The following is a 15,417-nucleotide window of genomic DNA, read 5'->3' as shown; positions in this document are numbered from 1 at the left end:
AGGTTTTTAGAAGCAATTGATATCATTCAAACAAAACACCAAAGGATAAATATTTTATTTGCTACAAGTGAGTATCTTATTTCTATTGGCTCATCCTAACATATCTCCAGATGAGATATTTGCTCCCTAGTTAATCTGGTGGTATTAATTTATGTTCTAAATCAGGTAGGGACTGTAGGATAAATAGGCTGAATATTTGTTATTTCCTTCCAAACTTTCAAATACACATTTAAAATTGTTCTTCAGTCTCTTTTCACGCAATGACAGGAGAGCTACTTAGAGGGTCAATTCTGAAATGAACAACTCCAGATCTATCTACCTGCACAAAACATTTGAATGAAAAGTGAAAATTTCAGTCAATCACTTGAATATGAGTTTCAGACTCATAGGCAATGCTTTGCAATGATTGAACTTTTTACTTCTCACAGAGATTTTGGCAAGATGGACATACAGTCTTTGTTATTTTTCCTGAAGAAGATACGAAATGACCAAGAGGAAAGCTCTGACTTATTATAGTTATGGAAAATAAACCTGTATCTCTGTGTATTACAACCACATATTGTTATCAAGAATGTTAAGCTTCCTGAATGCTGAAGCGATATTCCAAGAGGAAAGACTGCTAAATAGAGATTTGGGAATTATCTTTTAGAAGAGATTAACTAATTTAGTAGGAAATAGTGGTTTAAACCAGGGGTCTGAGTCAGTCAGAAACCAACTTTGGTCTAAATAAGAATCAGCTAAATTCTTCGTGTAGCAATTACTAGAGGGTTTTGACCCCAATTCAGAACACCCTTTTGTTTTTATTCTATTAGTAAGAACCCTAGGGAGGGGGGTGAGCGACTGGTATCCCTAATCTAACCCCCAGCAACTACCCTGCCAATAATAAACAAGAGGTATAGGAGAACATGTGACTGAAGAACAATAGTCATAGAACCAGAGCAGAAAGGAATCTAAGAAGTGAAATCATTTTCATTTTCACAAATGAAAAAACACATCCAGGGGCTTATTCTGGATGAAATCTCAGATTTCTTGATTCATTCAGTGACGTATTCCTCCAGTACACCAAAAGACTATGTGGGGACAGAGTCCCAAAGAGCAGTTTCCAGGCTCTCAGCCTCATGTGGAAAGGTGCTGGCTCAGTTATTAAATGGCCATCAGCTGAAATCAGATGGCCATCCGCTGTGGCTGGGTGGCCATCAGCTGTTACCGGTTAGCCATTAGCCACTAATATAACTGCCATGGCCATGCTAAGGGTTTGGGTTGGTTGATTGGCAGAGAAGTGGTGGTGGGTTGCGGATCCTGCCTATCCTACTTCCTGTGTCTCACCAGGCCGCTGGTGAGACTGGGGTGCAGGGAGACTCCTCGTTGAGGTACTGGTGGATGTTTGCTTTTGTGTCTCGACCAACCGCCATTGAGAATATAGTGGTATGACTCCATTGGTGTTGGTATTCCTTTTTGGCCTCACCATATTTTGCATTCTTGTGAGGGGAGCAGGAGCTGAGACCCTGCGTGATAGGCTATTAGGAGAGTAAAGAAAAAAAACAAAAACAAAAGGAGATGCTGCAACTTTGTGTATCAATGATCTATAGGAATTTACTCCTAAAAGCACAGGAAAATAAAAAGGAATATTTTATAGACTTACAAAGACTTCACTAAAAATGCCGAGATATTCCCCCAAACAACAGTCTCACTTGGGTGTGAAGGACTAATGCAAACGTCATGATCACTATAAGAAACATCCTTCAGTCCTTCCAACCTTCAGGGTTCTGGCCAACGGTGTTTAAAGACAGAACTGGGCTCAATGGGGGTTGAAGCATAGCATCATAGGGACTTTAGTGATGACTAGATTGGAAATGACAGGGCTGGGTGTAGGGGAAGGGTAAGAGGGGAGAGTCAGCTCGCCTTCATGGCAGCAGTTCTGAGAGGGAGAGGGAGAGGGAGACAGAGGGAGAGGATCATGCGGGAACAAGCATGCACAGACTAAGTTTCAAAGCTGGGACAGCTGGTGAAATGGATGTCAGACTCTCACTAATCTCACCAAGTTAAGGCACTCTCCTCCTATTTATTAAAGGCCTTATTTTAACAGGTAAGGCCAATTGCCCTTCCCTTCTTTTTGTTTTTCAAAAATTACCTAGTTACTCAAGTTTATTATGTCAATGACCTTCAGAATTTTTAGGAAAATCACTCCAATTCTGGAAATAAGGCAAGGGTGAGCAGCACATCCTTTTAATGTTACTTTAGGGTTGTAGAGAACTGTACTTAGTTTATTGCTTGCTGTTGATCAAAGTTCCTAGACTTAGTGAAATTACTTCTTGTACATTTTTCTCTGGTAGAGATGCAAATAATTTCTGTCTTGTGAAAAAGATCATCTCTAAGATTTATGGCTTATTAGGAATTAATCTGTTGCTTTGTTTTTGTTTTTTTAAATCAAACTTGGCAATCTTATCTTACCTAGAAGTCCTTTGTGAAATGGCTTCTATGTACTGAATTTTTCAAATGCTCTTGGATTCAATTATAATTTTTGTTATAATTAAATAATGGTTTCCTCATTAATGATCTTTGACAAGTGTACATTTTACATTTGTTGGATAGTTATGATGTTACCTTTTTGTAAATTATCCTTTAAAAGAATCAATTTTTTTCTTAGTATCTCTTGAAAAAATATGTCATTGAGCTTTTGATTGGAATTCATCCCATTTATAGATACTTTTTGTGGGTGAGCATTGGCATCTTTAGAATACTGAATTTACTACCCAAGAACTAGTCCTTTTTTATTCCCTTAGTGTCTTATAGTTTCTGTCACTTAGATACTACACATTTCTGTTCAGTTTATTCCTCATATGTTTTAGTTGTTAATGGAAATTGTTTACATTTTTATTTTCTAACTGGTTATTTTTTGGAATATAAGAAAGTTTTACTTGTGTGTGTGTATTTATCCTATAACCTGCCCTCTTACTGAATTCTTATATTATTTCTAATGCTTTTTTTCAGTTTTTTCCAGTATATGATATGATACATTGATAATTTTGCTGTCCTCCCACCCCCCGGCCAATATTTATAATTCTTCTTTTATTCTTATAAAGCACATTTAGAACAATGTTGTATAATAAACGACATAGTAATCACCTTTGTTTTGCATAACATCATTGCACTTAGTTTGAGGTGAAATTTTCAAAAGGCACTAGAGAAAAAGCGTATTTTTAGTAAATTGACCCAAAGGAAAGGTATCTTTATATAGCACAATCTCCATTTTCACCCAGTTCCCTTCTCCTGTCAACACACCTCTGTGTTGAATCCTCTGTGTATTGAAGACTAATAGGGAGCTCTGTTTCATACTTACATACCATACCAGCTTATTATATTAACTCAATATATAGCAACTGTAATGCTCTCAAAATTTACCTGGCATCTCAGACAAACAAACAACCCTGCTGCTTTGAGAGGTAAAAGAAGGTGCTTTTTAAAATTGAAACTGCACTTAGAGGAAGTGGTTGGAACAGGATGCACCATTCCTGCTGCTCTTTCTATCAGGGTGCCCTGTCCAGGTAAAGGGAGGGGGCCAAACAAACAGCATTCCTGTTTCTGCCAAATGGCCCTGGTCACTGCTTGGGCTTTGCCAAGGGCAGGGCGGCCACTATAGACTCTGGCAACTGAAAGCTGAATACAGAATACTTTTCTGTGCCTCTTGCCTGTAGAGCAGGCTTGTCTGGCCCAGATCACACTTGAATAGATGAAAAGAATCTGTTTTTGCCTTGGCCCGAAGCCTGCAGTGGAGGCCACAAAGGCGCTTACAGACATACTGGAGTGTAAGGGCAGCAGAGAAAGGGGAGAGAAGACTTAGGAAATTTTAAGAAGAAATAAACAAATCCTCAAGAACATTTCCAGCTGATGTAGATTATGAGTTATTCAAACGGCCTCTTTGCTCTCATTTGGAGAAATGAAAATTGCAAAGAAACTAGCTACAGCTCCCCCGTGGTTTGCTGGAATCCTGTCTCCCAACCTCTTTAAAGAAATCTCAGTAAAAAGAAAGTTATCAGCCATGAAAAGTGGGACCCTGGGAGATGAGAAAAACACATCGTGAGCAAGACAAACTTCTCCCTTGAAGCTTGATCCGAGAACTCAAGATCCAAAGTAAGAGAAATGCCTGTTCATGCATGATAATGTTGTTGGAAAACCTAGCAGTGATTTTTATCAATGTGCTTTGTTTGGTGGGTAATTGTGAGAGCTAGTCCCTTTGTTTAAAAATTGTCTTTGGGGTTGCTCGAAAAGCAAGTCCTTCCTCTCTTCTCTGGTTAGAACAAATGAAATGGGATTCTCACATCTGAGAAACAACTGTGCCTCATGTTGCTGCCCTGGGAGCTTTGTAGAATCCAGTCCCAGGGAGGTTTAGGGGCGATCTGTCTGTATCCCTAATCCGGGTCTGAACATGGGATTAGGGCCTGTGGGACCTGAGCTCAGGAGGAAGCTTGATCCTTCTATTATCAGACTGATTACTCTCGGCTATTTCCAAATGACAGGAAACACGTTTGGGGAGAAAAATAAGTAGACTATCATGGCTTTCACAGACGATCAGGTGAAACCTCTATATTTTCCTTCCAATTTATTTCCATCCCTGTTTCCTATGTGCTTGTTTCTGAACTTTGCTGCTGTGTAGGGTAGTATTTTGGTATGTCTGGCATGTGGAACTGAACCTATGTGTTAACACCTGGAATGTATGTTAAAACACAGATTCCCTGGCTCCACCCCAAAACTATTGAATCAGAATATCTGGGAGGAACGTGCATACTTAATTATCTTAAGTTTTAAAAGAACTGGGGCTCTGAAGACACAAAGACCTGACTTCACACCATAGTGTTGCCTGTTACTGTGTGATCTTAGGCAAATTATTTAACCTGTCTCAGTTCTCTGGGCTGCAAAATACGGGTAATACCTACTTGATATTGTTGTTACAAATACGAAGTACCACATGTTTAATGTCCACAGTTTACCATGGAGCAGAGTAAACGTTCAATATATGTTAGTGATTATATTTGCTATCATCTCAATAAAACTTCTTGAAGTTCAGAGTCTCCAGAGTGGCTGCAGATCAACCACTGGTTTACACCTTACAGGACTGTTCCATTGCCCTTCAATAGCCAGTCCTCTCACACCCTTTGCCTCAGTAAGCAAAGAAGAGCCAACTGACCTAAGCCCTTGTCCCAAGTATTTGCCAGGACAGTCTTCTCTGTAGCTCTTGTCCCTTCTGCTCCCTGCCTTGGTCTTCTCTCTCTGCCCCTGGTTCTGTTCTCTGGCTTCTACATCTGCTGCTTTGCTTAATTTGGTAGCTTCTTCAGCCTCCCTTTGCTGGCTCATGATGCTTGCCTCTCTCTAATCTGCATGTGATCTGTGTTTCGGCATTGCTCACAATTTTGTATAAAAGACTCCCTCGTCCATTCTCTGTCCTGTGAATCTCCCAGTGTGGTGTGACTAGGTCCTCAGTCCCTTGTCACAGGAAGGGAATCCAGACAAACTACATTATAAACCCTAATTCTCTGTGAGTAGATACATACAGAGCAGTAGAAAACAATTGGAGTATTTGCTTAAAAATACTGGCCTCCTGGAGTTATAACATTTGGTCCTTACTCCATTTTTATTTGTATTTCCTTTTAAACTCCATTCCATCCATTTGCCTTTCAAAGCTGAACCATGGTTTGGGTTGAGCCTTTTCAGGAAAGAAGGTGTGCTCAGTAGGGTGTGTGAGAACAATTAAACCAGGATTGTGAGCACGACAGCCTTCAAGTCAAGGAGTTGGTTATTAACTGCTCAAAACTCGAAATGCCATATATGTGTGAGTGTGAGTGGGTGGTTATGAATTCTCTCTCTCTCCTGCTCGCACTTCTTATACTTGTTAAGCTTCAGCAACTGGGTACTCTTCCCAAGAGAGGAGTATAGAAAAGAAACATCTCTAGCTTAGTAGTCCTTCATAATGGTTGAGTGGAAATACAAGCAATACAAAAGAAACATGAAGTAATAATGTTGCCATAGAATCTCAAAACACCAACTGTAAACTAATTCGTTCTTATACCTGTGTAATGGAGGGAGTCAGAAAATATTTTTGTCCTTAGTTTTCAGGTGTGAGATTAAGGGAATGGAATCATTCAGTCATTTCCCCAAGGTTACTCTATGAGTCTCTAGTGGAAACAGAACTTTAGTAAAAGCAATTAGCACGTCTTAAGTACCTGGTAGCCCTTGACTTTGCCGACCCTCAGTCTTTAGAGATGGACACCACTTCTCATAAGAAATAACTCTCTCTCTCTCTCTCTCTCTCTCTCTGTTTCTTTCTCTCTCTCTCTCTCTCATACAACTGCATAGAAGCAAGAACCTTCACTTTTCCTTAGACTCTGCTTTTTACAGAGTAAGCAGTATATTTTGATAACACACCTCAGAGACATACTTCTTGCGATGAAGACAGTCCTGGATATGTGAATAAAAAGACCTATATCATCTCTATGGGGATTAGAGTATACCAGACCTAAATTTTGAAGACCACTGATCACAGTTATATTTCTGGGAAGTGAAAAAAAATTGAGGTCTTAATAAAGTTAATACAGTGACTATGCAGTAATGAGCATAGACTATAAGGTAAATAAATTTATATTTAAAGAAAACCAAATATAAAATGTAAAATATTAAAACCATGAGAATAAAAATAATGAGTATCTGGATCAGGTATTGAGGGAATAAGCTAAAACTGAATGTATTTCCTATAATAAATTTAGGCAGTAATTAGTACCAGACAGCATTAACTGCTTTTCCAACTGCTCAGGATTTTAGTCAATTATAAAAATATAACAGTTCTACTGGAACATGGACTTTGGAACTTTTCTGGTTTGAGCAGCCAAGGTCCGGGGCCAAAGCCTGAGCATAGAACCAGTCTTTGAGACCCTCCTCAGGGCTTCCCAAGGAAAAAGGGGGAATAAGTATTGGATAGTGTTTAAGAAAACACCTCTCGTGGGGTTCTGACTTTTTAACTAAACAAAATCCTTAAGCCAAAGGGATGGGGCATTGAGCATGGAATTCTAGGTGTTAGCTAGTAGATGAAGACATTCAACTCTCACAGGTCTGTGATGAGCAAACAAATTTAGCAAGGATGACCCACAAACCATCATTAATCAGAGCAAGAAAAAAAATCACTGCACTAGAAATGTCCAACAATAGGAGAATATTTAGAGGACGTATCGTATGAACATATGGTCATGTAAAGAAAAATATTTGTTGACACGAAAAGTGAAAAAAATTGTTATGGAGTAAAGCAGATTGAATATATTATTTTCGGTATAATCAATATAATCCTGTTTCTGTTAAATATATATATATATGTATATATATATATATATTTATATACACACACACACACATAAAGATATATAGGAGACATGTACTAAAATATTAAGTGATTATTTCTGAATTGTAGGATTGCTGATTTTTTCCATTTTACTGCCATTTCTAATTTTTTAAACAATAAGCTTGGTTGTTTTATCATCTTTACTTTTTTAAGTATAGAACCCTACACATAATGTCTCTGAATAAACATATTTTCATTTAAAATAAGCACAAAGGGCCATACTCCCTGTCACCTCCTACAGTAAGGAGAGATTCACGAGCAGTTTGGGAATTCATCAATTATTTATGTCTCCTATGTTCCAAGTGTCGAGTATAGGAATCCAGGCTAAATAAAGCTGTGCTGCATCCCAGGTTCCTCCATAGAGAAAACAGGAAATTTCCATGGTGCCAGGCTACCAGGCAGATTTTCCAATGGTAGTAGGCTACTGTAGTTCCTTGCATTTTACCGTGGACACATATAGAATAGCAAGATATTTTTTGAGGCAGGACAGACCTTGCTGCATCTCTCAGTGACCCCACTGGATTCCTGCTGTTGCTGGCCACTGGGGTGGTCTCTGACACTTTAAAATTAGTTACTGACACAGATTCCTAAAAGCATAGTCTGGCTTTTAAAAGTAATTTCTGAGAAACAGTCATTTCAGCCTGAAGACCCAGCTTAGATGTTGTGTACCAGCAGACAACAGTTTATGTAACAGTTTGTCTTTGTTCCTCTAGCCATACGTGACCTTTCCACTCCTTCCTGCTGACACCATCCCCAACAGAAAAATGCAGTCTGCTTAGCCTAATGAGCCTCCTTCCCTCCTGAGCCTTAACAGAGAATAAGAGCAGCTGCATGACTTTTGCTTAATGTAAGTACTTTATTTACTTTTGTACTTAATTTATGCATCTGTCCAGTGTTTGCACAGCTGTTTGATGTCTGTGTAACCCATAGGTTAGCCTTTGCTGATTTGATCTATCTTAAACGTTAAGCATTGAGAAATGAAGGAGCTCCCAGTTCACTTTTCCTTGCCCAGCCTCTAGCATGGTACCATACAGATGAGATCTTGAGAGTTAGTCATCTCCTTGAAGATATTTTTCTCCCTTGGCAAAGAGAAGCGCCAGAATCTCCTGATCTGCTCAGGGAAAACATGATGGTTGACTTTGTTTTTCTTGTAAAAGCACACCATTATACTATGAAGGTGATGCTGATGAGGTTTTTGTCTCTCCCAAAGGATTTGAGGAGAGTAGGATGTGAAACGTAGCATGGAAGCAGGGCTAGAAATTATGGAATGGATTGGGATGGAAAAATTGCTCTCTTATAGAGACTTAAGAAACTGAGAAAAGGCTGGGTATGTAAAATGCCAATGGTTTGGCTAATCAATATACTGGTCCTTAGCTTGAATCACAGTTCCTGCATGTGGATTTGTTTTTGATGCTGTCTTTTTTGGGTGTGGGAAGAGCTAACTGCCCTGGGTATAGTTACTGGAGGCAGTAGTAGAATGCAAATGCAAAATTCAAGCACCCCCTAGTCTTCTACCCTCCAGCAGTGGAGGGAAGGAAAGAGGGTGGAAAGGGGTTTTTCTGTTTGGATGGGCTTTCTTCTGTAATGCACAGATAACATTATTCTTAAATAATAGTCTTGTCCAGTTTTGTGTGACCTAGCCATCAACATATATTTATTAAAAAATAGATAACAAAGATCAGGTACAGGTTGAATTTTAGTCAGAATTTGACTCTCTTTGTGCCTCACTTTCTCTCAGTGGTGCCTCATACTTGTTGATAAAGCCTTAGATTGGCTATTGAAAGGTGCTCCACAAGCACGAAAAACTTTGGATTACCTAAATTATAACTTTCTCAGCTGCTTGACCCTTTCTACCATGCATGTAGTCCTCTTTAACAAAATATTCTTTTGCCATGAGTAAGACAGTTGCTGTTACTTTTTTGTTAAAATCCATCAAGAACTAAAGAGAAATATTTTTTAAATTAGGTCATGACCCAGGAAAAAGAGTGAAGTAGGAAGTTTGTGTCTATTATCAGCTCTGCTTAAGACTGGCCTTTTATATCACTCTGAGGAATAATGCTGTTTGTTTTCAGCTGTTTCTTTTACATAGAGAAAAAAAAAACTGAGTGAGGAACAGGGGGATAACATTTTGATAGGGTAGTTTTACTGTTTTGTCTGATACATTATGGTCCCCTAACCCCCAGCATTTCCAGGGATCTCCATACTTAAAGTTAAATACAAAATAACTTTCAAAGCCAAGTGCAAGTGATTTTTGAAAAATAAGAAAATGGTATATTGGTCTTCTCAAGTTGCCCAGGAAACCTAGTGTCTACTGCATTAAGTTTCAGAAACATAGGTAATTCTCAGCCAACATGTATTTTGAATATAGCAGGAAAACACAGATGTTTTAGTCCTTCTGAGATGCAGTAAATTCTGGAAACTGGAAGCCATAAAAGACAAAATTGTGGGAGGGGAATTGCAGGGAGCACCCTGGGAAATCAGCAGCCCTGGAGTTGAATGACCTCCCTTTGATCTCTTGCTTTCCCAAGTCACTTTCCCATGCACTTCCTCAGCACTGGTTTCAGTTCCTTAGCGCTAGTAAAAGGCTTTGGGGTTGGGAGCATCACGCAGCAGCTGAGTAGAGTGCTGATTCAGGCACAGCTCTGATAGAGGAGCAGAGCACTCACTGTGTTTACAGTGAAATGTGAGTGTGTGTAAATGTATGTGTGTGAGTGTTTTCTCATGAGAAGTGACAATACCTTACCACTGTCAAGGCCACCAATGGGAAATTTAGCTTCCTCCAAGTAACCTCAATTAAACATACTTTTTTTCGCTTGAACAACAGAAATTTATTTTCTCACGGTTCTGGAGGATGGAAGTCCAAGATCAATGTGTCAGCAAGAATAGTTTCTTCTGAGGCCTCTCTGGCTTGTAAATGGCTCTCTTCTTCCTGTGCCTTCACATGGTTTTCCCTTTGTGTATCAAACATACATTTTCAACAAAGCAGCATGTTTGCTGGAGAAATACAGCTTCAAAAAATTTCCTAGACCTGATTACCCTTCGAAAGATTGAGGATCTCATATATATAAATGTTATTGTTGCCTCTGTTAATTCTTTCAGGAGCCTCCACATAATTTTGCTTGATCAGTGGAATCAATACTTCATACAAAAACTTATATTTCAACGCGATTCCTTTCATTTTCTGAGCAAAATTCACATCTGACTATAAAATGGATTTGTGTTGTTCATGATGATGCTGATACAGAACTCAGACAGTGGGTGATGTGCTTGGGTGACTGAGGTTGCTTTGCTGCCTCACACATTTTTTTCTGACCATTTTAGAAATAGTGATTTTCTTAAGTCTTTAGTTGTATTTCAAAAATATATTTCTTCCCAATTTTCAAAATATTAAACAAAGAAGTTTGGGAAGTAGAATTATCACTGTTAATTCCCAAATTTCCTTTCTTCAAAAGTTTTTTCATGATAATGAAATTATTCTACTTTTTTTGATACCCAACTAAAGAAGAAAGCAAGCAGGCCCATTTTACAGATGGAAACACAAAGATGTTAATTGAGTTGTTCAAGATTATATAGTGGGTCAAGACCAATAAGGTAAGGGATAACTAGCATCTCCCAAAATTTACCACATTCCTTTCCAACATGGTAATTACTTCATCTGGGAATGAGAAGGCTCTTCATGTAACCTGGTGTTAATTTTCTGTACCTTTAACTTCTATGTATCAAAACCTAATTGCAAGGTTAGACTACGATTTTGCCTTGTAAGCATTACATTACTCATTTACTATGTAACCTCTGCTGAATCTTGAGCTTTTCTTAGATTTTCAGTATACTTTGTTTTGATTTGATTTGCAGTGAATTGCAAATTATATAATTTTATAATTTGCAGTTGTCCCCACTTGTAATAAGTGTAAAGATACATCCATTGCAATAAAAAAAACAGAAAATAAGTGAGCATATCCATTCTGTACTCTAACAGTACTATTTATTCATTTATTTGGCAATGTGGGAAAAAATGGTGACTAAACAAAGTCCCTGCTCTCATGGAAAATTAATTTTAGTAAAAAAGGCAAATAATAAATAATTATTTACAAACACAATCATGTAGTGATAAGTTCAGTAAAAACCAAACAAAAACAAAAACAAAACCAAAACGGAATGAGGGGACAGAGAAGTCAAAACTATTTTAGATAGTAGTTGAGAAGGTTAATGTAAAAGCTAGGAAGAAGTGGCTCTCACTAGTTTAAGGAACAGAAGAATGCTGGCCTTGGAAGCTGGAACAGAGTGACTGTTAAGAGGTAAAGACTAGAAAGGTGAATAGGAGCTAAAGGGACTTGCACGGCTGGGGAAAGGACTTTGAATTTTATTGTTGTGTGATTAGAAGCTTAGAGCACTGGAGAGTTTTGAGCAAGGAGAATGACATTTTACTAATGTTTTAAAAGAAATTCTTTGGTCGCTGACTTGTGACTAGACCATGGAGGGGAAAAAATAAAAACAAGGAGATCAGTTAGTCATCCAGGAGGGAGGTTATGGGGGCAGATGTGGGTGTTGGTGGTTAAGAGGGAGGAAAGAGATTGGATTCAGTATATGTTTTCAAAGTAGAACTGGGAGAATTTGCAGCTAAAATTAATGTGGTGTTTGAAAAAAAGATGTTTTTGGTCTGAAATGGGGAAGACTTTCAGGAAGCAATTTAGGGTTTCGTTTTTAATATGGAAAATCAAGAGTTCTGTTTTGGACACATTAAGTTTGAGATATCCAAGTAGAGATGTCACGGTAGGCAGCTGGATATATGAGCCTGGAGTGCTGGGGAGAGGTCAAGGTTAATGATATACATCAGTGAATAAAGGCTATTTAAAGCCAAGGGCTAGAGGAGACTGCCCTGGGAGAGAGTGCACAAAGAGAATGGGAAAGGCTGAAGGTCAGAGCCCTGGGGCAGTCAACATTCAGAATTCTGGAAGAGGAGGAGGACTCAATGAAGGAGACAGCCTTGGAGATACTATCTGGCTGAACCATTTAAGAACAGACATATAGACAGGTACAGCAGATGTTAAGGTTTAAAGACTGGAAAAAAAAATAGTTGTGGGAGAACAACAAAAGTTCTAAATTATCGTGATAGATACTAATGAACCAAAATGTGACCATCTCCTGAGAATATGGGAAGTTTATCCTTTTAGTGAATGCCCTAAGGATTTGTCACATCCTAGGAAAAGGACTTTGGACTGCTTCATAAAATGTTGTCCAATAGTTTTTTGTTGTAAAGGTTTCAAGAGGCTACTCAATGTTTCAAGAGGCTACTCCATGGGCATCCATATTAGCTAGAAGAATGCTACATAGAGACAACATGCCTTTTTCAAAAATCTGTTTTGTTGTTCTGTTTTATGGGGACACAATATGGCACCGGCCCTTTGGGCAGGAAAAAAAATAAACAAGGCAGTGTCAAATGTCACTTTGGGAAAATTCTCTATTAAGCCTGGCCAGGTCTCAGCAACTCATTTTTTTCAAGCCAGCTGTTGAGTATTCAATTTGGGGATGAAAATAAGTTTGCTCTCTCTACCTTGCTCGGTTCCCAGGCTTTCTCTAAAATTCAACGGTAGGTAAGTGTTGCAGTCGTCTGTGTGGCTGCCCTCCTTGCTGGCTCTACTTGTCTGCACCATGACTCTGCTCAAGTGCCTGGAGGGGACTGCAGTGCAACAGATCTGAGATGCCAGGAGTGAGCCCAGATGCTGCTGCCGGAAGACAACAGTGCCAAGGCCGAGAAAAGAGGCCAGGCTGAGGCCTCCAACAGTTTCCGAGAGAAAGGGATTTGCCTTTTCTTTCCCCTCCTGCCCCTCACCTTGGGAATACTAAATCAAACCAAAACAAATGGAGTTATTGAACATTATTTTACAGCTGGATAGGCTTTTTCTTTTTTAGGGAATCTTGCAATTTTGGAGATAAATGTATTGAATCACTAAGCGTATTATTAGGACAGAGGTAATTGGTGACAAACATCTGAAACAGCAAGTTCACATGGCTGCAGAGTTGCCCAGAAGTCACAGCCTTCAGTTTATTTGTACGTTGAATAGTAAGATCCATTTATTCATAGGATATTTGGATGCTTCTTTCCAAGGAGAGGGTGTGCTGGCTCTGAAGGAGAGTAAAGAGCATCTGCACCCTTGAGCTTGCTCAGACACCTTTGACACTTGGAATACACATGTGGAACCCATTTCTTCCTTCTCTTAACTAGATATGATACCAAGAGGGGAAAAGTTACCAAAATGTTTTGAGACTCTGAAGTAAAATGTCTGTCATCTAATGTATGCATAGATCCTAGCTCCTTTACATATGTATTATTCACCTTCTCCATCAGCTGAGCATAAACCATTTAACATTCAGTCACTACAGCTGAATTTTGGGGTGTGATGGCAAAACCTTGGGATGGAAAGGCCTTCCTTTACATTCCGAAAAGAATACAGAATGTCATTATCTTACTTGAGATCAGCCAAGGGGCTGGAGCCTTGGGCAAACTTGCTTCCCATGGTGACTTGGTTAAATGTGAGATACCGACTTGCTCTTGACATCACCGGAGGTTTCACGTTTAATGCTCACAGACAGCAGGAGCAGCACAGGCTGCTGAACCCCTCTCTGCATGCTTGCCCCCTCTGGCAGAGGTGGCTCTCTGTGGCCAAACGGTGAACCCATGGATGGAATGGTTGCAGATTGGAGAAGAGTAATTTTTAAACTCTGGGTTTACATTGAAATTGAAGGTCTCTAGCTTTCCTTATTTACTTTGCTGTTTCACCAGCACTCAGGAAGTGCCCAGTAAGACTTATAAATCCTAAACGCGCACCTGTTTCCAGTAGAAAGCTATATCAAGATACATTTATTTAAAGTAGGCTTCTTTAAAATTTCCCATGCCAGTTTGTGCCTCTGTGCAAGTTTTCTCATTCTATTCCTTCCCTTGTTTTCTGCTAGAAAACATCTAGACTCTTGGTCTTTAAAGGAACGTTGATTATACTAAGCTGGCAAGAGTGAGATTATTGTACAAGATCACTCCCTAATATCTCTCCAGGATGTGGTGAAATCCTGCTTCATGTATATGTCCTTGAAATTCGGCTAAGTGTGGTCAAGGCCATGTTTTATATTCAATGATTCCCATTGCAATGACTAAATACTGAGTGGACCCAAATCACTGCAGTGACATTAGATGATGCAGTATTTGGCATCAGGTTTGAGGATTAGGAGTTAAATTATGTAGATGATTATTCCCCCTCCCCCCAATATTTAAATACCAAATGAGTCAGGAGTGAAAGGTGCATATATAAAAGAAAAAAAAAAGATAATAGAAAATAGTGGAATGTCAAGATATATTCTGTTACATAGATGGTTATTTCAGGTGAAAGTGCTGCACAGCCTTTTGAGGCTGAACAAAAGGAACAGGGGAAGAACCAAGGTTACTGCCACCCACAGGCTGGGGTTCCCTGTGAGCTCTTTCACTCATCTCCAGAATCTCTTTTCAGTTTGGCCACGCACCTTCAGGTTTGCTACTTTCATCCTTTCCTTGTCCTACCTCTTCCCTGCCATGTCTGTTCCAATCTTCTGGTCCATAACTCTGAAGAAGCAACCGAAGGAACTTTTAGGCCTCCCATTCCCAATAAAGAGCAATGAGTTGATTTTAGATCAAAATGCGCAAGAGATGGAGAGACGAGGATCTTCCTGACTTGCGGGAACGCTCCCTCTCTTCCCCAGCTCGGTGACAGTGTGCAGGGGTCAGCTGGGAGTGGAGAGGAGCTACTGCCGTAGTCTCAGAGGAGGTCTCTTCCCGGTGATACCGCTGCTGCGGCACGTTTTTCATTTTTGCACCGCAGCACAATGCAGACAGCCGAAGCAACTGACCGCGCCCAAACCTCGAGGGCAACATCTCAGCGCCCCTACGGCTCCAGGCCAACCCCCGCGCACCCCCACAGTGCACGTGCACTCCAGGGACAACGGCAGGCGAGGCCTAGGCGCGCCCCCGCCGCCCGCGGCAGCGCGCGCGCTCCGCCCGCCCCCCTCGC

At 39.8% G+C, this 15,417-nt stretch overlaps 1 protein-coding gene across 2 annotated transcripts in view; it reads left to right on the top strand.

The window, feature by feature from the left end:
* Nucleotides 1-3,802: 3,802 nt before the first annotated feature.
* The window catches only part of ARHGAP32 (Rho GTPase activating protein 32), a 341,577-nt gene continuing 329,962 nt past the window's right edge, over nt 3,803-15,417 (top strand). For both annotated transcript variants that reach the window (XM_081037993.1, XM_081037991.1), the window contains exons 1-2: nt 3,803-4,131; nt 8,098-8,231. In XM_081037993.1, coding sequence (XP_080894119.1) covers nt 8,230-8,231 — 2 coding nt within the window. In that variant the 5' untranslated portion in view covers nt 3,803-4,131; nt 8,098-8,229. The remainder of the gene's footprint in view (nt 4,132-8,097; nt 8,232-15,417) is intronic.

Source organism: Rhinolophus hipposideros (assembly GCF_964194185.1).
Source record: "Rhinolophus hipposideros genome assembly, chromosome: 24".
NCBI lineage: Eukaryota > Metazoa > Chordata > Mammalia > Chiroptera > Rhinolophidae > Rhinolophus > Rhinolophus hipposideros.
The sequence above is the reverse complement of the archived record's forward strand: the minus strand, read 5'-3'. Positions and strand labels throughout refer to the sequence as shown.